The following is a 21,291-nucleotide window of genomic DNA, read 5'->3' on the forward strand; positions in this document are numbered from 1 at the left end:
TTTCCTCTGACAGGTGTGGACATAGCGCTAAGGCCTCTCCAGCCCCCCATTAAGGAAGGCAGCACCTTCTGCCTGTCCCAACCTCCCCCCCCCAAAGTCAGAGACTTCCAAGAAGATTCTGAAGCTTTGGGATTGTGACTCACAACTCTCAGCTCTGCAACTGGAGACCAACAGCATCAGCTGATATTTAAAGCCTTAAAAAAACTGCAGCCGTGTGCTTTCTCGCATTCCTCGCCCAGCAGTCAGGTTGCCAAAAGATTTACTCTCAGAATCTAATAATAGTGCCTAACTTCCAAGAAGAGGGAAAGCACCAGCACTATTTTAAGGCATTGGGGCCCTCAATAACAAACAGCCGTAAACTTTGTCAGCTGATTAAAAAGCCACCAGATTCTTTAAAGGAGCATCAAGCAAACCCTGGCAGGGCAGTTGAAGCCACCAGGGGCATCCTGGACCCCACAGCCCCGCCTTCCTTGCAGCCCAGCCAGGGTTCTCTGGGGCAGTAGGCTCTGCAGAAAAAGGGAGGGAGGGAGGGGGGAGAAATGCCTCCTTTGGGCCAAGGGACAGCCTGTAGCCTTAGTGGCTCTGCTGGAATGAGTGGCAGATGGGAGAGAGGTGTGCAAATGCACTCTCAATACACAGGCAACTTGCGGTGGCGTAGGACACTCAACTCCCAAAGCACCAGAAGGCAAGACAAGAAATAACGGAGGGAAACTAATCAAGGGGAAAAGCAACTTGGAATTAAGGAGAAACTTCCAGACAGTGAAAACAATTAAATAGTGGGAAGGTTTGTCTCCGTAAGTTGTGGGTTCTCCGACACCGGAGGTTTTCAAGAAGAGATTGAGAGATTTGTCCAGAATGGTATAGAATCAAGAAGAGATTGACCACCGTTTGTCCAGAATGGTATAGAATCCCTTGCTTGAGCAGGGGGTTGGACTAGAAAGCCTCCAATGCCCCTTCCAACTGTGTTATTCTGCTCCAATTCATGGCTGGTCTTAGTAAAAACCTGGGGCTTATAGAGCAAGCCATGATTGTCTGAATTGGAGGGTCTGAACCAAATCCTACCTTCCCTTTTGTTCCCTTCGAGGGACAAGCGGAGCTGAGCTCAGAATCAGTACATGGGAAGGGCCAGAGGCAGATCTGGCAAAGTCCCTTTTCCCTAACAAGAAATGCCAAAAAGGGAGGTGGCTTCTTCACGTCTGACTTGTTTATCATGGCGTAATCTGGGGATAGCAGCCCCACCCTGTAATAAGGGAGTCATCCTTAAGTCCTGCCCATCTTGGAGGTTGCTTTGGGAGGGGCAAACCAACATTATGGCCAGGCACTTGGCAGAGGTGGCACCTCCTTCCTTAGAGTTCAGTGCAGCACCAAGGAAAAAGGAAGGCTACAAGGACCAAGAGCTTGACTGCCACACCTGGGGAAATCCTAGAAGGCCCATCAAAGTGTCGGTCTGTGGGCGCCCAGAAAGGAACAAGGGGATCACCAGCAGTCAGCCTGGGTTTGTGAAAGTAAGCAGGCCACACAAATCTGCTTTTGGGGGGGAGAGGAACCATCTGCCGGCCAATGCCGACTGGCGACTACCCGGAGGAGAGCCTTCTCTGTGGCTGCTCCGACCCTCTGGAACGAGCTCCCCGTGGAGATTCGAACCCTCACCACCCTCCAGGCCTTCCGCAAAGCCCTTAAAACCTGGCTGTTCCCACAGGCCTGGGGCTAAAGAGTTTTTGCCCCGCTTCTTGAATGGTATGGTTGTTGTGTGTTTTTAAATTTTGTATTGTTATGTCTCGTCTTTTTTATCCCCCTGTCTGTACCCCCCTCCCTGATTGAATTGTGAGCCGCCCTGAGTCCCCTTTGGGGAAAAGGGCAGCATATAAATGTAATAAATCCAATCCAATCCAATATGAACCAGGGAAGGGGCTAAGGGAGTTATAGGAATGTGGTCGGAGCCACTCTTGACCCCCAGGGCTGACACAAGACTGAGGCTCTGGGACCCCCCCCCCAGCCCTGGCACTGCCCGTGTGCTCCTGCTGTGTGGATGAGTGAGAGGGAGCAGCAGCTGCAGCTGTCATCCAACGCACACACACTCTCCGCTCCCTCTGGTGTCTTCAGCCACCAAAGCTTTAACTGCTCCGGGATGAGCTGGTTTTTTCCGAATGACTAAAAGTGACGGAGTAAAAATAGTCCAAGGGGAGGGAAACACCCCACAGGCCCCCCCGTCAAAGCATGCAGCTCCTCAGATGCAACTTTTGCCTTTAGAGGCGCCAGGATCTACTTTGGAAGAGAAATATGCAGAGGGTGGGGTTTTTTTTGGGGGGGGGGTTGTTTTATTTTCAAATACATCAAGAGATCTTTTTGCGGGAATGCTCGCAATTATTTGGAGATGCGTCAAATAAATAATAGAGACTTCCATTGTATTATTTATTTTTTTAAAAGCTGAACATTATAAATATATTATACCTTCAGGAAGCCTCAATTGCTATGTGCATAAACATATGGGCGTAAAAAAATTACAACACTGGATTTAGATTTTACTGGCATAATATCCCTTCCGTTCCCTAATCCTGGCTGACCGTAATTTCCATAACCATTTTATGCAATAATTTTGGATGAAGCAAAACCCTCCTAAGAATTAAACAGAAATGCTGGTGGAAAAAAAGGCACCTTAGCAGGGGAACACTGTGTGACAAATTTTCTGGCAACTTCCACCCCATGGCAGCCCCCCCCCCCCGGGATGCCCCCCCAAAGGGAGGGCACGAGGCAGGGTGTCTTTCTTCCGAATGGCCTGGGCAACAGAGCTTTCTGGCCTGGTCAACTAAGACCATGGGAGGCTGGAGGCCATTGCTGAAAACGATGGGTGCCTGACCACCTCAGCAGTGGCCAAGGGGGGGGGGAGTGCCAGTAGCGGTGGAGCCTCCCCTGGAGTAGCTTCTTCCAGCCAGGCTGGGCATCTCTGGAGCCCAGAAGTTGGAGCTCCTTTACCAGCCCTCAGCCCCCCCCAGTTGTGGCCCCCTACCTTCGAGGGTCTAAAGATGCCAGAACCCTACAAGAGTGACTTTGCTGGTTGCCAACAGCATTTCTGGCCTCGTTTGACTTGGTGTTGAGACACCAACGTTCAAGCCCCCCACTCTGGCCCCACAGCCCAGATGCGCCATTGGGCAAAGCAGACCACCCACCAGGGGGTCAGCCTCTTCCACAGACTGGGTGAACAAATCTCAGAAGGCAGCCTTGGGTGCAAGTAGTGATGGGTGCCTCTTTCTCCGCCCCCCCCCACCCCAAGGCTCAAGGGGGAAGCCACACATCCAGCACAGGAGATGGGAGAGGGGGGTCTCCAGGGTCTCCTCCCCACTTGACCTGCAGGTGATGCAGCCAGTTGCACGCCCCCTTCCAAGCTTGTTCTGGGCTCCCCCTCTTCCTGAGCCAGGAGCCCCCCCAGGCCTTCGCTGGACCTGATCGCCCTCGTCCGCTTGGAAGCCCAGACTCTCCGCGAAGGAGGCAGCATCTTCCTTCGGGCAGTGCGCGCAAGACCAACCCCGTCCTCCTCCTGGGCTGGAGACGGGGCAGGGGACCCGACCTTTCGGGGGTCTCAGCTCAGGCAGGGCCCCTTCCAGCCCCCCTCCCTCCTTTGCTCGGGAAGCCTTCAGAAGCAGCGGGGAGAGGGCAGCGCTAGACTTCAGGAGAGCCGCCGGGGTGGAGGTGGAACCCTGGAAGCGCCCAGGGCTGCCAGAAGCCCCTTCCCCAGCCTGGCTTTTGGGCAGGGCGCCCCCCGGCTGCATACTCCGCTTCTGAAAGGCCTCCCGCCCCCCGTCCGCCGGCCAAGCGCCGTCTCCGCAGGCGAAGACGCGGGTCCTCGAGGCCGGGGAGGGCTAGGAGGCGCCGCCCTCTCTCTTCTCCTGCCGCGGCCGGTACTTCTGGGCGTAGGGCGAGAAAGCGGGCGAGGAGGCAGCGGGGGACTTGAGCCGCATGTTGCGGCCGGAGGTGATGAGGTCCCCGAAGCCCTGCTGGTGCGAGAAGGCGTAGCCGGAGCGGCGGGAGGCGCTGCGCTGCAAGTAGCGCTTCAGAGCGGGCGGACCGGGCGCTTTGCGGAGCTGTCTCACTTTACGCACCACCTGCGCGAGAAGGAGAAGAAGAGACCGGCTGAGAGAGGGGGGGCGCGGGGGGGGTTTCCTGGGAAAATAGACCCCCTGGGCTCCACGGCACATTTGGGGCTCAATTTGAAGCTCCCCCCCCTCCCCGCCCAGCTTCTGATGGGGCAGAGCGCCAATTGTGCCATCGGCCACGCGGGACAGGGAAGGGGCTCTGCATTCCCATCGGGCGGGGCCCTTTGGGGGCAAGCAAGGCTGGGGAAAAAGTGACCCTTCTGGCCAAAGCCTCTCTGTGTCCTTTCAGCCCCCCCTCCCTCCCCTCTCCCTTTTTTCCCTTTAGGGGTCTTCACTCTCTCCATGATCTCCTCCCCTCCCAGCTCTGCCTGGCACCTCTTCATTCCTGAGTGCCTCCTTTTCCCAGCAGCCCTTTAAGCCCCCCCCCCTCCAAAAGACTTTGCTGTAGCTGCCCCTCCCCCAAGTGGGCAGAAACTCTTGCTCTAAGCCAGTGTTTCTCAACCTTGGCAACTTGAAGAGGTCTGGACTTCAACTCCCAGAATTCCCCAGCCAGCGAATGCTGGCTGGGGAATTCTGGGAGTTGAAGTCCAGACCTCTTCAAGTTGCCAAGGTTGAGAAACACTGCTCTAAGCCAGCCTGAGGTTCCCTTCTTCCCTCTTCAGACCCCCAACCATCTTTCCATCTCCCCCCTGAGATCCGGACCCTCCCCACACACTCTCGGCCTTCCGAAAGTCTCTTAAGACTTTCTTAAGTCCTGGCTGTTCCCGCAGGCCTGGGACTGCTGATCTCTGATTGAGCTCCAGCCCCACTAAGATCGAGTGCATGTTGTGTTCTTTTAATTTGCTTTGTCTTTGTATTTTAAGTTCTTTTAATATTTTTAAAATTGTTTTAATGTAAGCCGCCTGGAGTCCTTCGGGATTGGGCAGCATACAAATCTATTAAACCTTAAACCTTAACCTGAACCTTTCCCGCAGCTTTTGCCATGCGGCTCCATCGTTGGTTTCCCTTCTCTCCTGTGGGGCCCAGAGGTCGTATCTGCAGGGGCCCCTGGGAGCTCTGGAGCCCCTGGGTGCTGGTCCTCAAGGCCTTTTGCCTTTTGCTTCTGCCCAATTGCTGCTCTCTTCCTTCCACTCTCCACAGGAAGTCCCCCTTCGCCTTTTCCAAACGAGAACCCACTTTCACACTCCTACTGTGTCCGTAACCAGCCAGGGAGGGAAAGTCAGGCCCATCATAAAACCCTTCCTTGCGGGTTTTATGACGGGGCCCTCTCCCCCCCCCCCCCCCCGTTTGATGGGGTCTCTGCCAAACTCTTTTCCAGGCACGTTCAACACAGGAGTCTGGTTTCACCTTTGCGTGACCCGTCAAAACCGCGTTCCACAAAAGCGCGGTCGACGAAATCGCGTATGTGACGTCATCACAACGCGACGAAAAAGATCGAAAAATTGAAATAAAAATTAAATTACAGCAAGCCGATTCACATAAAGGTAAGGGTTAGGGTTAGGTTAAGGGTTAGCATTAGGTTTTTCGTTAGGTTAAGGGTTAGGTTTAGGGTTAGGTTTAGGGTTAGGTTTGGGGGGGGGTTAGGGTAAGGTTTTCGCTTTATTTTTACATTTTTCTATCTTTTTCGTCGCGCTGTGATGACGTCACATACGCGCTTTCGCCGACCGCGCTTTTGTCGTCCGCGGTTTTGTCGTCCGCGGTTTTGTGGTGGAACCCACCTTTGCTCCTTGAGAAAGGGACAGGGACAGCCGCCTCCCCATCGCCAAGCGCAGGGCAGCCTTGGCACGCCTTCAACGTGTTGCACAGCCGCTCCGTGAACCCGTCTCCAGGCCCTTTTTTCCTGGCTCTCCGTGGGCAGATTTGGAGCAAGGCACCACTTTCCCTTCACTGGAGGGGGAGGGTTTGGGGGTTGGGGAGGGGGTTTCCTAGTTTTTCATACTGGTTCCCTCTCTTCCTGAACTCATCCTGGTTTCATTCTTGTGGGGGGGGGGGGTTAGGGTTCACTTCCTTCCTTTTCTTTTGTTTCCCATGGCGATACTGAAGGCTTCTGTATAAAAGCGAGCTCTTTTCAAACCTCCCCCCCCCAAGTTCTGAGGACAACACCTGTTATCCCTCCTCTCCCTCCCCACTTGTCCTGCTGATAGATGCGCCTGACCTTTAAGGAGAACCTGGGGCTCTCCCCCCAAGTGGAGGGCAGCACCTACAGAACCAGCTTTACCTGTCTAGGCTGGCAAAGTACCCCACATGACCACTAGGGGGCAGCATGGCCACATGATAGTCACCCCAGTTGCTTCCAGGGCCCTTAAGGAGCCTCCTGAGGACCCCTCTGCAAGTCCACCACTGGAGGGGAGGGGGCTGGTGGCCCAGCAGCTGCAGAAATCCCCCCCTTCCATTCAACCGAGGTTGCTCAGCTCCTCTTGCAAGGCAGGCCTTTGGGGGAGCCACAGGCTGGAGCCCCCCTCAACCATGGGCCAGTCCCTTTCACTCAGCCCAGCTCCCTGAAAGGGTCGTAGCTGTGTTGCTGTCCTGCCCCCCCTTCTGCCCAAGGGTCATCCAGGCATGGCACCTGGCTGCAAGCCTCAGACTAGCCTTGGCACAGGGCCCCGGGCCAGGGGGAGGAAAGGTGGGGTGGACCCTGCCCCAGGTGTCCTGGGGCCCAACGGCTGCCCAAATCCGGGGCCAGGAGGAGTACCTGATCGCTGAGGGTCGGCATGAGCTGCATCTTCAGGAACCGGAAGCCGACGACTGGCAGGACGCAGAGACTCACGCAGAGGCAGATGGAGAGCCACACCTTGGGCTGGTTGAGGATGTTCCGGGCGGTGCCTGGGAGGGGAGAGACGGACTGCAGTTGCCCTGCTGGGCGGAGGAAGCACCCGTGCTTGGCCCGGGATTCAGGGCAAATGCAGGCAACCGGTTTCTTCAGCCAAAACTGGGAACATAGGCACTGTGTCCCCCCACGCCCCCCCCCCACCCTGTGGTGCTGCCCTGTTCCTGAGGCTAAGCCCCCCCCCCCTCCAAGAGGGAAGCAGCTTCCTCCGGGGACAGAGAGGCCCCGTTGGGCATTGGGGGGGGGTGTCTTTGCAGCTTCTGAACCTACCGACAAAGGGGAAGGAGGAGGTGAATATCTGGTAGGTGCCGTCGCTGTACAAGGTGAAGGTGATGATGAAGTAGATGGCCAGGCTGCCCCAGAGGAAGAGCTGGTTCACCGCCGTCCAGTAGGCTGTGTCTAAGCCCATCTGCAAAAGGCAGCCTGGCTAAGGTGGCCGTGGTGGCGGCAGCTGCTTTGGCTCGCTGACCCTCACCCCCCCCCCCACCCCTCACAAGGCCCGGCCGAGGAAAGCCCTGGAATCCCCCTCTGGGCAGCAGCCCCTGTCCGCCTGCCCTCCCCGGGGTCCCTCCTGCGCAGTGGAGCCTCAGCGCTCCCTCCGTCAGCGGAGCAGCTCCCCTCGGAGCGCTCGGGGCAAGGGGGACGTGCGTTTGGCGGAGCAGCTTTCCCAGGCCCAAACCCCCCACCTACCTAGTGGGCAGCTGAATGGCGAACCAAAAGATGAAGAAGATGGGGTGCTGCCAGTTAGACTGGAGCCCCGCTTTTGCTTAACTCTGAGTGGGCCGTGGGAAGGACGAGGCCAAAGCCTGACTTCAGGAGGAAGAGCCAAGGGGGGCGGGGAGGGGGCACAGAACTGCAGCAGTTGGTGAGACGGAGCCCCCTACCTGGACCGACACCACGATGAGCAGACAGGTCTGCACCATGAGGGCGAAGGACTGGTAATCGGAAACGTCCCTCCCGTCGTTCCGCATAGACTCGAAAATGGTTCCGTAGGGGACCAGGAAAAGCACCAGGGAGCTGTAGATGCTGTAGAGGGTGCACTTGGCAAACTCCCTCTTGTTGAAGTACAGGTTCTGCTGGCCGGGCACGTACAGCTGGGGAAACTGCAGGCTCCAGCGGTCGTCCACATCCTGGCAGGAGAAAGAGGAAGCTGGGGGCCCCTGCGGGAGATGCCCAGAGCCCGCCCCATCTGCCAAGCCAAGGTATTGGTATTGGTATTGAGTTTATTTATATGCCGCCCTTTTCCCTGGGGGGAATCAGGGCGGCTCACAACTTAAAAAGGGAAGGGGGGAAAAGACAAACTTTTAACATATAAGACAATACATAATTAGAAACACAACATTCATACCATTCGGGCGGGTTACAATCTTAGTCCCAGGCCTGACGGGATAGCCAGATTCTGAGGGCTGTGCGGAAGGTCTGGAGGGTGGTGAGGGTACGAATCTCCACGGGGAGATCGTTCCATAGGGTTGGAGCTGCCACAGAGAAGGCTCTCCTCCGCATAGTTGCCAGTCGGCATTGACTGGCAGATGGAACTCGGAGGAGGCCTAATCGATGAGATCTAATAGGTCGTGTGGAGGTAATTGGCAGTAGGCGGTCTCTCAAGTACCCAGGTCCACTACCATGAAGGGCTTTATGGGTGACAAGTAGCAGAGGCTGGGAGCTGCCCACGCTTGTTCCTGCTCTTCTGGCTTCCAGAGAGGAGACCTTCCTGGCCTAGCGATGGTCGTGGAGAAGATCAGCCTCCTGCCAGGCTCAGCCCTCTGGACGGCTCTGCTCTGGGCCAACCAAAGCGTCCCCAAACCATCGGGCTCCGGGAAGGAGCTCTGCCGGCTTTTTTGGCTTTCAAAGGCTTGGCAGGAGTTTGAGCGGGGGCTCTGTGCGGCAGGAGCCACTCTTGCCAGGTCTCCCTGCTCCAAGGTGCCCCGGCCACAGCTGGGCAAAGCTCCCACCCTCTGCTAGCAGGGCCTGGAAGGCCAGGAAGACCCTCGTCATTGACCTGCCCTGGGAAAGAGGAAGCAGAGCTGGATATGAGGCTGTTGGTGGACAGAGGGCAGCTCTGCTTTCCTAGGGGTTCATCTGAGCGGCTTTCTCCCCATCCAGACCCCCATAATATGGAGGCCCCCCACGGGGGACACGGAGGGCACCTCCCTTTGCACCGAAGGCCTTCCCTCCCAGGAGTTTCACGTAGATGCCAAATGCCACGGGAGAGGAAGGCCTGGCATCCCACGAAGGACCACTGTGGGACGGATCACTCTGCGCCCCAGAGCCCCAATCCTTGCATGAAGCCTGCTAAGATCCTACGTCCATGATAGAAAACACTGCTGAGATAGAGGACCAGGAGAGGTTGACTCCCAACCGGAGTTGCTAGCAGCGAGACCCATATTGTTTCATCTGATGCCGGGCCTGAAAGAGTCCCAGATAATCTGTTTCTTCTGGGGTTGACTCCTGGGCCCCCACCCTCTCTCTCTCTAGGCTTTCCCAAAAGGAGGGAAACTGAGGCTGAGGGGAGGGTGGCTGGCTCACCAGGTAGACTCCCTAGGCACTGATAGGAAGCTGGGCTTTGTTCTTCGAGGAACAGAGAGTGCTGATCTTAGCAATAGCAATAGCAGTTAGACTTATATACCGCTTCATAGGGCTTTCAGCCCTCTCTAAGCGGTTTTACAGAGTCAGCATATTGCCCCCAACAACAATCCTGGTCCTCATTTTACCCACCTCGGAAGGATGGAAGGCTGAGTCAACCCTGAGCCGGTGAGATTTGAACAGCCGAACTGCTGAACTGCAGTCAGCTGAAGTAGCCTGCAGTGCTGCATTTAACCACTGCGCCACCTCGGCTCTTAAAAGGTTTTAAGTGGGGGAAGGGTCCAGGTGGACTTCATTCATTCATTAAGGAATTAAGAATCCTTCCCATGGGAAATATTTACATCTCAAATTGTCAGATACCTAAAAGTGATACTGCCATTCAATTGGGAGGAGGGAGGCCTCGGAATCAAATCATTAGCTGTATCTGTAACAACTAAGTTTTACAACTTTACAACTGGTTTCCTGTCACCAGAAAAACTGAAGGTCCCAGCATCTCTGAAGGGACGTTTATGATGGCCTTGTGGGATATCTTACTTTAACGTCTAACTAGAGATAGCCATGGGAATGTGTGTTATACACGACTCCCAGGGCAGAAGAGTTAAGGAAACATCTTCACGCTTGTGTATTGGTTGGAATCTGCATTGGGACAAAAGGGAGGGGGTCATAATCAGTTATATCCCACTTGTATTGCCTAAAGGGTTTCAGGTGCTGCTTTGCTTCTAAAGGTTTTCCATTCTGCTTGATTAAGGGTTCCTTTTGAAACAATCTGTTTCAAGAGTCTTTACTTTCTTAAGTTAGGAGAGGAGCCGTTACACAAATAAATAAAATAACCGATAGGATGACTTTGAGGGCACCAGAAAGTAGGGAATGAGAGAAATGCATGGCTTATGGGGCTCAGAAAATAATTTTAAAGATCTCTACTTTTATCTATAACCAAAGAGGACACCAGTTTCTTCTACTGCTTTTCCTTCAGTTTCCAGAACTGAAACCGAGCAAAGGCCCCAGGAGTGACTCTTACCTGGTCAAAGAGACTCATTCCAAGCACTGGCAAACAGGTGTAGACCATGTTGTAAAGGGTGATGAACCATTCATCGTACACAGTCTGCAGGGGAAGAAGGGGGTGGGGGAAGAGGGGAGGACATGAGACAGGAAGGGGGAAGGGTACCAAACCTACAATCCGGAGATCAGTGGATAGATAGATTGATTTGATTTGATTTGATTATATTTATATGCCGCCCTTTTCCCCCGAAGGGGACTCAGGGCGGCTCACAATTCAAATCAGGGAAGGGGGGTACAGACAAAAAATAAAAGACGAAACATAACAATACATAATTTAAAAACACACAACAGTCATACCATTCGAGACGGGGGCAACAGTTTTTTAGCCCCAGGCCTGTCGGAACAGCCAGGTCTTAGTTGCTTTGCGGAAGGCCGGAAGGGTGGTGAGGGTCCGAATCTCCATGGGGAGCTCGTTCCAGAGGGTCGGAGCAGCCACAGAGAAGGCCCTCCTCCGGGTAGTCGCCAGTCGACATTGGCCGGCGGATGGAATTCGGAGGAGGCCTAATCTGTGGGATCTGATCGGTCTAGTGGAGGTGATTGGCAGCAGGCGGTCTCTCAAGTACCCAGGTCCAATACCATGAAGGGCTTTATAAGTGACGACTAGCGACTTGAAGCGTATCCGGAGACCAATAGGCAGCCAGTGCAGCTCGCGGAGGATAGGTATTACGTGGGTGAACCGAGGTGCACCCACAGTCGCTCGCGCGGCTGCATTCTGGACAAGCTGAAGTCTCCGAATGCTCTTCAAGGGCTGCCCCATGTAGAGCACGTTGCAGTAATAGAGGGGGGGGGGGAGGCCCATGTTTTTTCTGGATCCCTGTTGCTTAGCTGTAGTGTCCTCAAAGGAGGCACAGAATTTATTTATTAAATGTATATGACGCCCATCTGGCCTAGAGGCGGCTCTAATATCCCGCTCTTCTCCCTGTTTCCCCCTGCGGACAATTCTCTGCATCCTGGCTGTGGGTCAGTATAGTCTACGTAGACATCTTTGTAAATGAGCAACTGCTACGTTGGCTTCCAAGAGTTGTCTCTACAGAAGAGAACCTGGTTTGCCAGTTGCCCTCTCTGCCTTTACTGAAAAAATGACCGCTTTGGTTGACCAAAGCCACGACTGGGAGCAGAGGTCAGGCTCTGTGAGTGACCAGAGAAGGAATGTAAGGGAAGGACACCATAAAGCGCACGAACGAATGAATGAAACCGAGAGCAAGAGAGGAAGAAGGGAGTTGGTGCACACATGCAAGGGGGGGGGGGAATAGCAGTAGCAATAGCAGTTAGACTTATATACCGCTTCATAGGGCTTTCAGCCCTCTCTAAGAGGTTTACAGAGTCAGCATATCGCCCCAACAGTCTGGGTGCTCATTTCACCCACCTCGGAAGGATGGAAGGCTGAGTCAACCTTGAGCCTGGTGAGATTTGAACAGCCGAACTGCAGATAACAGTCAGCTGAAGTAGCCTGCAGTACTGCACTCTAACCACTGCGCCACCTCGGCTCTAGCCTAGATTTAACCATGGGTTGGACATCAAAAGGGAATGAAGGAGAATCAATGCAGAAGACAAAACTTTGAAGGAGGAACGAAGAGGGTCGGGGAGAAAGCAGAACGCAGCCTTCCCTATAAGGCAGAAGGTCCGTCTGTTCGTCCAGCCATCTGTCACTCTATCTGTTGGCCTGTCTGTCGAAAGGGATTTGATGCGGCTGGCTTGGATAAGGGAAGGAGACTGGTCAGCCGGGGCTAAGCAATCCTCTTAATCCAGCCAGTGCACTGGAGGCTGTGTCTGCATGGGTAGTCCTTGACTTATGGCCGGTTGATTAATGACTGACTGAACTCATGGTGGACCCAGCCAGAGCTACGTAGGACTTGTTTTCAAGGTTACCATAGCTACGCAGAGTTGCACGCATCCCTGTGGTCATGTGATCATATTTTGGGTGCTTGGCAACCATACCACCTTTTATGATTGTTTATAGCGTTTGCATCTCTCCCCCTCTCTGTTTTTTTTTTTTTTTTTTGGTCAATTCTGACATTTACTTACAGTTTCCAGTAAAAAACACCCATTTGGGAAAATTGGCTTTTGTTACACCACAAAATAGGTTGAAAAATCAATAGCAATAGCAGTTAGACTTGTATGCCGCTTCATGGGGCTTTCAGCCCTCTCTAAGCGGTTTACAGAGTCAGCATATCGCCCCCAACAACAATCCGGGTCCTCATTTCACCCACCTCGGAAGGACGGAAGGCTGAGTCAACCTTGAGCCGGTGAGATTAGAACCGCCGAACTGCAGATAGCAGTCAGCTGAAGTGGCCTGCAGTACTGCACCCTAACCACTGCGCCACCTCGGCTCTATATCTCTATATCAATCAGGTGTGGCCATGTGATGCCTTGACTTATCACCACAGTTCTGGGTTCGATAATGGTCAAAAGTCGAGGCTTCCTTTCCAGCAATTCTTTCCTTTCTCTCTGCAGGGTGTTGTGTGATGTGCAAAGCCGAGCTGTGTGGTTAGTGTCCCAGTCCCCACCCTGGCCAAGGGCACGCACGTGTGACATGTCGATCCACGCGGAGAAGCTACAGGGAGGGGTGACTTTCCATGGCAACGGAGTCCAGGACCAAAAATTGTGAGCACAAGTTACAATTACTTGACTCTCACGTCAGTGAAAGGGAAAAGCTTCCGGATGGTAAATTTCTATGCGACGGTAACTACAAAGATTGTGGATTCTCTGTGTGGCTTTGAGAGGTTGGAGAGGAGCCTCCTATGGCTGAAACTGAGCTGGCTTTCTCCCTGCAGACGAGGGTGTTCTGGCATCGCCTGCTGTCCTGGCAAAGGGCTCACGGTCACTAATCAGCCCCTCATCTGGAAGTCCGGCAGGAAAAGAGATGCCTGGTCTTGCTGGGCTCTAGACCTGCCCTTGACCATTGGCTGGAGCAGGCCAGGGAAATGCTCCACCCACCCCCTCACCCTCCCCAGTCGGCTGCTTCCGGGGGGTGGGGGACCTTGGGCTCAGCGGAGGCGAGTACCTGGGCGGAGAAGCCGGAGAAGAAGCCGAACCAGAAGTGCACCAGCGTGAAGGCGAAGTTTTTGTAGAAGAAGTAAGACAGGAACTTGCACATGCGGATGTACGACCACCGGCCGTGGACCAGCAGCAGCCGCTGCAGGTAGCGGAACTGGGCGAAGGAGAAGTCGCTGGACATCACCGCCTGCATCCCCTCCTGGCCACTTATGCCCACGCCGATGTGAGCAGCTAGAAGACCAAACGGGAAGGCCCTCAGCAGGGAGCGGGAACAGGAGAGGCATCCACCCGTCCCACGGCGACTGCGCTTGGCCTCCCAAGCCCGGAGAAACGGGGCCCAGGAAGGCTCGGACAGAGACGGCCCTCAAGGGAATGGCCAGGGCGCTGCTGGGCCTCCAAAAGCAGAGAGAGGGCCACCCACGGCCACCCCACTGAATTTGCTTCCCGTTCCCTGCCCAGAGTCCCTCTGCTTCTGCAGCTTCTCCCCCGGGCCTGGCCGAGAGCCGGGCCACCTACCACACTCACTTTTGATCATGCCGACATCGTTGGCGCCATCCCCGATGGCCAGGGTGACGGCTTTCCTGTGCTTCTTCACCAGGTCCACCACCTGGGCCTTCTGCAGCGGAGTCACCCGGCAGCAGATGACTGTTTTGCACAGGCAGGCCGTCTCCACCAGCAACTCCGAGAGGTCCCCCTCCAGCGCATGAGCCTGCCAGGGGCACAGAGCGTGCAGGAGAGGGTGGTCCTTCTCCCGAGGCTGGAGGGCAAAGCGCTCGGGAAGAGGCCAACAACGGTCCTGGGTCGAGTGAAGGGCCAGACTGCCCCACCTCCCTTGTCTGTCCTCAACTGGCACTTATACCTCCTCACCTCACTTATTCAATCAATTTACATGGCTGCCCTCCTCACAGCATCAGCAAAATATAAGAAACCACCTGGGACACATCCAAGTCTTTGGTGCCATGTGACTGGCAGGATCGGGACCAGCCTGGCCTCGGGGGACGGGGCGTGCCAATGTGGGCCAAGTGCTAGGAGGGCTGCGGGCCCCTGTTTGCCCCCGTCTGTTGCCACCTTACCAAGCTGTGCCCATTAATGATCAGGCCGTAGTCTCCGCTGGCGGGCTCTTTGTTCCAGAAGCCGGAGGAGGTCGATCTCTCGATGTCCAGTTCTTCCGTCCTCACTTCAAGATCTATTTGCATCCGGTCCTTTGCTGCCCTGGAAGAGAAGCAACACGGTGGGCCCTGGGGGCACGAAGGGAGAATGGGGGGGGGGTCCTGTCCACGCAGGGTGCCCCTTGGTGCTCCTGTGGACGGGGCCAGGAGGATGAGCCCCCGGAAATGACTGTGTGCCCTTGCCAAGGCTGGAGGGGGCCAGTAGGGGGCCCTCAGGCTCACTTGTGTGCTGTCAGAGCCCCAGCACCGTGGCCCGACCAGCGCCCGGTTCCTGCCCCAACCCTCTCCCCCCCTGAGCTGCGAATGGAGCCACTGCTGCCTTGATGGCCCACTCTTAGGGCCAGTCTCCCTGTCCTTGAGCTGTATTTGCTCTGGGCGGTTTCCCCGGCTGCCTCCGCCACTCAGGGGCCCCAGGCAAGAGAAAGCCAAGAGGAGAAGGTCTGAATGAGCCCTCCAATTGAGAAGCAGCCTCTGCCAGCAGCCTCGGCTGATCCCCCTGCCTCAGTTCCCCCTTGAGAAATGGCTGGGTGGACACCATCGTCCCATAATGGCCTTTCACAACACCAGATCATTCGGAGGCACGGGATAAAATACCATCAATATGCGGACGATACACAATTGTATCTGTCCGCCCCGTGCCAACTCAATGAAGCGGTGGACGTGATGAACCGGGGTCTGGAGGCAGTTAAGGACTGGATGAGTGCTAACAAACTGGTGCTCAACCCTGATAAGACCGAGTGGCTGTTGTGTTTCCCCCCCAATAATTTGGCCAATACACCAACGCTTAGGCTGGGGGGTCAAATTTTATACCCCTCAGATAGGGTCCGCAACTTAGGAGTCCTCCTGGATCCACAGCTGACTTTTGATCACCAGCTGTCAGCTGTGACCAGGGGGGCATTTGCCCAGGTTCGCCTGGTCCGCCAGTTGCGGCCCTACCTAGATCGGGGGGCCCTCACAACAGTCACTCGAGCCCTTGTGATCTCTAGACTGGAATACTGCAATGGGCTCTACATGGGGTTGCCCCTGAAGTGCATCCGGCGACTACAGCTAGTCCAAAATGCAGCCGCGCGAGTGATAGTGGACGCACCTCGGTTCGCCCACGTTACACCTGTCCTCCGCGAGCTGCACTGGCTGCCTGTTGGTCTCCGGGTGCGCTTCAGGATAATGATGACCATCTTTAAAGCACTCCATGGTAGTGGATCTGGGTACTTGAGAGACCGCCTTCTGCCGATTACCTCCCTAAATCGACCAATTAGATCGCACAGACTGGGCCTCCTCCGAATTCCATCTGCCAGTCAATGTCGACTGGCGACCACACGGAGGAGAGCCTTTTCTGTTGCTGCCCCGACCCTATGGAACGAGCTCCCCATGGAGATCCGCACCCTCACCACGATCCAGACCTTCCGCGCAGCCCTCAAGATCTGGCTCTCCCAGCAGGCCTGGGGATAGGTTTCCAATTACCCGCCCGAGTGTTTGATTGCTGAATGAAAGTTGTGTTTTATTATTTTTCTTTTGTTCACAAAGTGTTTGTTTTGACCTTGCACTTCCCCTTCCCTGTGGTTGTAAGCCGCCCTGAGTCCCCTCAGGGAAAGGGCGGCATATAAATCCCAATAAACCTAAACCTAAACCTAAACCAGAACCTTTGCATCTGACACCAGAGAATATAGCAGTAGATTTATATACCGCTTCATAGGCCTTTCAGGCCTCTCTAAGCGGTTTACAGAGAGTCAGCATATTGCCCCCAACAATCTGGGTCCTCATTTTACCCACCTCGGAAGGATGGAAGGCTGAGTCAACCCTGAGCCGGTGAGATTTGAACCGCTGACCTGCTGATCTAGCAGTAGCCTGCAGTGCTGCATTTAACCACTGCGCCACATTGGACAAAGGCAGCTGGCAGAGTTGGGGAGCGGTGGCCTACCCGCCCATCCACCGCCCGCTTTGAGATGCGGGGCAGCCCAGAAACGGGGTGGATCAGTGAGAGGACCCCCTCCCTGCCTGGGAGTCCTAAGGAAGCAATCCATTAGACACCCAAGGTGAGTCGGGGGAGTGGGGAGACTGAGACCCTCTCAGTCCCTCCAGGAATTGGCTGGAGAAAGTTCTCCCTCAGCCTCCTTCTCTGCTAGCTACTCTCCCCGCTCAGGACAGCTGCCCTCCCTCCCAGATGGGCCTGGGAGCGAAGGGGCTGCAAGGGAGGCCCCGGGAGGTGTGTGTGTGCCTCTCTCTTTCCCTCTCCCACCTGAGCTCCATCTCCACTTCCTCCCAGCTGTCTCCGTGAATGATGAAGATGTCCTTCATGGCATCATACAGCATGTTGCAGGAATAGCCGATGTTCACTGCGGTCTCTGGAAAAAACAGACACGCACCCCCCCCCCCGGTCCATTATTTTCAGCAAGGAGAAAGATACCCCCCTCCTTTCCCCATAGGGAGCCCTCCCCTCTGCTCCCCAGTTGCCTCTGGAGGGGGCCTGGGAGGGGAGGGAGCCCCCAGCTCTGCACCCAGGAAGTTGGCACGCCAGGCCAAAGGACGGAACCCGCCATCCTGGGAGATGGATCTTCTGTGGCTGAATAATCTTCATTTTTTGCTGGCCTCCCTTGGCTCAGCCACATCCACGCCCAGCTCTTCTCGCTGCCCCACCAGCCATTTTTCTTGCCCACGTGTGGAGCCCACTTCTCTCTTCTTCTGTTCCTCAAATAGCAATAGCAATAGCAGTAGACTTATATACCGCTTCATAGGGCTCTCAGCCCTCTCTAAGCGGTTTACAGAGAGTCAGCATATTGCCCCCAACAATCTGGGTCCTCATTTTACCCACCTTGGAAGGATGGAAGGCTGAGTCAACCCTGAGCCGGTGGGATTTGAACCGCTGAACTGCTGATCTAGCAGTAGCTTGCAGTGCTGCATTTAACCACTGCGCCACCTTGGCTCTCAAAGATGAGGTGACTTCCCTGCTTCCCCCCTGCCCCCCCTTCTTCCCCCCTCCTCTCCTGATCCTGACTCCCAGATGCCAGAGATTCGTTAGAAAAACTGGCCAGTCTGTTGCTTTGCCCCCAAGGGCCCCGAGGAAAGCGTCCGTCCAGAAGTAGTGGCTCCGAAGCAAGGAAGGGACACTCCCCCTGGTTCTCCCAACAGGGGATCCGCAGGGGGGGCCCAGAAGCCCTGAAAGCAGCCCCTGGTCATCCTCTCAAGAGTTTGGGCCTCGGCCCCCTCCCGCCACTTTCCCCAGCCCGTACCTTGCTTGTCACCGGTGAGCACCCAGATTTTAATGTGTGCCCTTCCCAGGATCTCAATGGTCTGGGGGACCCCTTCCTGCAGCTTGTCCTCCACGGCGGTGGCGCCAAGCAGCTGGGGAGAGAAGGAAGGGGGAGCTGAGAGGGGGCAGTGGGGAGGCTCCCCAAGGTGCTGGTGCTTCATGCATCGTCAATCCCCCAGCCTCCTGTGGCCAGGCCAGCCACTCGGCAGTCACGGTGGCTGCGTTGGTGTGCCGGGAAAGGGCGGAGGGGGTCATCAGAGCAGGGCCAGGCTAGGCAATGAAAACCCTAACCCTCACCGATGCCGCGTAGCTTTGGGGAAGCCGAACATTTTAAGAGGCTCGCAGGCTGGAACTCCTATGGTGCCCCGAGAGGTTGGCCAGCGGAAGAACCGCAAGGAAAGGGCCCCAGCTCTGAGCAGAGCAGGGGAAGCACTTCCAGATTGATGGGATGTGGGTATTGCATCTTGGCTTGCGAGGGAACTCCTCAATTAGACATTTGAAGGCATGCGAGTGCTGGTAAAAGGTGACGGGTGGCCTGCAAGGAAGGCCCGTTTCTCTAAAGCGGTGAAAATCGTGGACAGTATCTGGGAGCAAGTGTTGGGCACGTCGGTTTCATGCGGTGGAGCTTAAGAAGCACAAGTGTTAAACAGAGCAGAATGAATGGACGGCGCACAATGGATCTGAGCACAAGGAGGTGAGGTGAGCAGGGAGGAAAAGAGGAAGGGCCCAATGGCCAACGGCTGAGCGAAGGAAAGGCAGAGGAGCCCAGAGGGAGGGAGGAGATCACGGAGGGAGGAGACACGATCCTCCAGGCAGAGAGAGAGAGGGAGAGAGAGAGAGGGAGGGAGAGAGAGGGAGAGAGAGGGAGGGAAAGGGGGAGAAAGAGGGGGAGAGAGAGGGAGGGAGAGAGAGAGGGAGAGAGAGGGAGGGAGAGAGGGAGAGAAAGGGGAGAGGGAGAGAGGGAAAGGGGGAGAGAGAGAGGGAGAGGGGGAAAGAGAGAGGGAGAGAGGGAGAGGGAAAGAGAGAGGGAGGGAGAGAGGGAGGGAAAGGGGGAGAGAGAGTGGGGGAAAGAGAGAGGGAGGGAGAGAGAGGGAGGGAGAGAGAGGGAGGGAAAGGGGGAGAAAGAGGGGGAGAGAGAGGGAGGGAGAGAGAGGGGGAGAGAGGGAGGGAGAGAGGGAGAGAAAGGGGAGAGGGAGAGAGGGAAAGGGGGAGAGAGAGAGGGAGAGGGGGAAAGAGAGAGGGAGAGAGGGAGAGGGAAAGAGAGAGGGAGGGAGAGGGAAAGAGAGAGGGAGGGAAAGGGGGAGAGAGGGAGGGAGAGGGAGAGGATGCTTACAGATCCGAAGGCAGCTCAGGGCAAAGGGGGAGCGGCAGTGGGGACGGAAAGGCAGGCAGAAGCACCGGGAGGGAGTTGGTGTAAAGAGGGCTGGGGTCCGTCCTTCTGTTTCCCTCGTGCCTTGAATGTCCTTGCCTGGAGACCTTCTGGCTCCTTCCCTGCACTGCAGGACACAAGGCTCACCTTGGAAGGCACAGCCTGTGTGCTTGCGCCCTGCGCCTCTTTCTCCACACTGACAGTGCTGGAGAAAAGAAAGAGGGTCCCTGGGGTCTCCTCCCCCGTGATAAGCTTGATCTGGGCTCATCCACCCAAGCGGGATCAAGTTCTGGGGAATCTGCCTGGAATTCACCCTGTTGCAGCTGAAGATTCCTCTCTCTCTGCCTCTCTCTCTCTGTGAGGATGGGTGTTTAATTGTGTAATTATGCTTGTTAGCTGCCCGGCACAGGGTCCTCAAGAAGAGCCCTGGAGGAGACATTCCTTGACCACCAAATCTTTCAGCAGCAGGACTTGGTGCCACAGGGGCTGGGTGACTCAGGGGGGGGCATTGGGAATCCCCTGGGCAGGAACGGCAGCAGGGGGCTCCCGATTGGCATTGGCTGGGGCTGGTGGACGGGCTGAGCTACCCCTGTGCCAGTTTCCTGCCTACCTGCAGATCCCTCTCGATCTCCTCGTACACTTTGGACAGCTTTCCCTCTCGGTCGTGCAAGCTGGTGTTCGCCTTGTGGTGACGCTTCCGCCAGTCCTCAAAGTAAGACTCCTCCAGGTGTCGGTAAGCCACCACCAAGGTCCGCAAACCTTCCCCAGCAAACTCCTAGGAAGAGAGCCACGGGGAGGGGGGGGGAAAGAGGGGGTCAAATTCTTCTACGAAGACCAGAGGGCAGGACCGGAAACGATGGAGGGAAACTCATCAAGGAGAGCAGCAACCTGGAACTCGGGAGAGACTTCCTAACGGTTCCACCACAAAACCGCGGATGACAAAATCGCGGTCGACGAAAGCGCGCATTTGACGTCATCACAGCGCGACAAAAACATCGTGCTGTGATCGAAAAATGTAAAAATAAAGCAAAAACCTTACCCTAACCCCCTCAAACCTAACCCTAAACCTAACCCTAAACCTAACCCTTAACCTAACCCTAAATCTAACCCTAAACCTAACCGTTAACGTAACGCTAAACCTAACGCTAACCCTTAACCTAACACTAAACGTAACCCTAACACTCTAAACCTAACCCTAACCCTTAACCTAACCCTAACCCTAACCCTAAACCTAACCCTTACCTTAATGTGAATCGGCTTGCTTTAATTTTATTTTTATTTCAATTTTTAATTTTTTTCGTCGCGCTGTGATGACGTCAAATGCGCGCTTTCGTCGATCGCGCTTTTGTGGACCGCGGTTTTGACGGGTCACGCTTCCTAACAGGGAGGACAATGGAACGGCTTCCCTCCAGAGGTTTTGGGTGATTCATCACTGGAGGTTTTTGAGAAGAGACCAGGCAGACCCTTGTCTGAAATCGTATAGAGTCTCCTGCTTGAGCCGGAGGGCTGGAGTAGAAGACCTCCAAGGTCCCTTCCAGCTCTATTCTACTCTACACCCCTCGTTCCCAGGGCTGAGAACTGGGGCTCCACATCCAACCTGTGGGGGAGGGAGGACCTCTGGGCACAAGACATGCAAAGCCAACACGGGGGGGGGCGTGTCTCCATGAGTTTGAGCCGGGCCACATCCGGGCGTTGTGCCAAAGGGGCTGCCTTGGGGCACGGCAGCTGCTCCTCTGGGAGTCCTTTGGCCCTTGGTGTGGGAAGGTCGAGTCTGATGCATTCAGGACAAGACGTGGGGGCGTCTTCCTTCTCTATGGCCCCAGAGAGCAGGTCTCTGTGCAACCGGGGAACTCGAACCATAGAGAAAAGGGACCAGGCCGGGCCAGAGAAGCGGCCAGCGAGATCCGCCAGCTGCCACATCAGTGCTGGAGGTCTTTCGACAAAGGCTG

The 21,291-nt window shown here is 55.6% G+C and overlaps 1 protein-coding gene across 1 annotated transcript in view; it reads right to left on the reverse strand.

Annotated features, from left to right (window-relative positions):
• Nucleotides 1-2,388: 2,388 nt before the first annotated feature.
• LOC106542843 (phospholipid-transporting ATPase ID) overlaps nt 2,389-21,291 on the reverse strand; it is a 54,311-nt gene continuing 35,408 nt past the window's right edge. The window contains exons 17-27 of the mRNA XM_087715192.1: nt 19,953-20,117; nt 17,954-18,065; nt 16,963-17,068; nt 14,631-14,769; nt 14,083-14,266; nt 13,565-13,788; nt 10,520-10,603; nt 7,803-8,048; nt 7,189-7,327; nt 6,784-6,914; nt 2,389-4,100 (exon numbers count right to left, since the gene is read on the reverse strand). Of these exons, the coding sequence (XP_087571318.1) occupies nt 3,858-4,100; nt 6,784-6,914; nt 7,189-7,327; nt 7,803-8,048; nt 10,520-10,603; nt 13,565-13,788; nt 14,083-14,266; nt 14,631-14,769; nt 16,963-17,068; nt 17,954-18,065; nt 19,953-20,117 (1,773 nt within the window). The 3' untranslated portion in view covers nt 2,389-3,857. The remainder of the gene's footprint in view (nt 4,101-6,783; nt 6,915-7,188; nt 7,328-7,802; nt 8,049-10,519; nt 10,604-13,564; nt 13,789-14,082; nt 14,267-14,630; nt 14,770-16,962; nt 17,069-17,953; nt 18,066-19,952; nt 20,118-21,291) is intronic.

The sequence above is a fragment of the Thamnophis sirtalis genome, unplaced genomic scaffold, assembly GCF_051295495.1.
Source record: "Thamnophis sirtalis isolate CommonGarterSnake01/CBP01778 unplaced genomic scaffold, rThaSir2_p1.2 scaffold_5, whole genome shotgun sequence".
Classification (NCBI taxonomy): domain Eukaryota; kingdom Metazoa; phylum Chordata; class Lepidosauria; order Squamata; family Natricidae; genus Thamnophis; species Thamnophis sirtalis.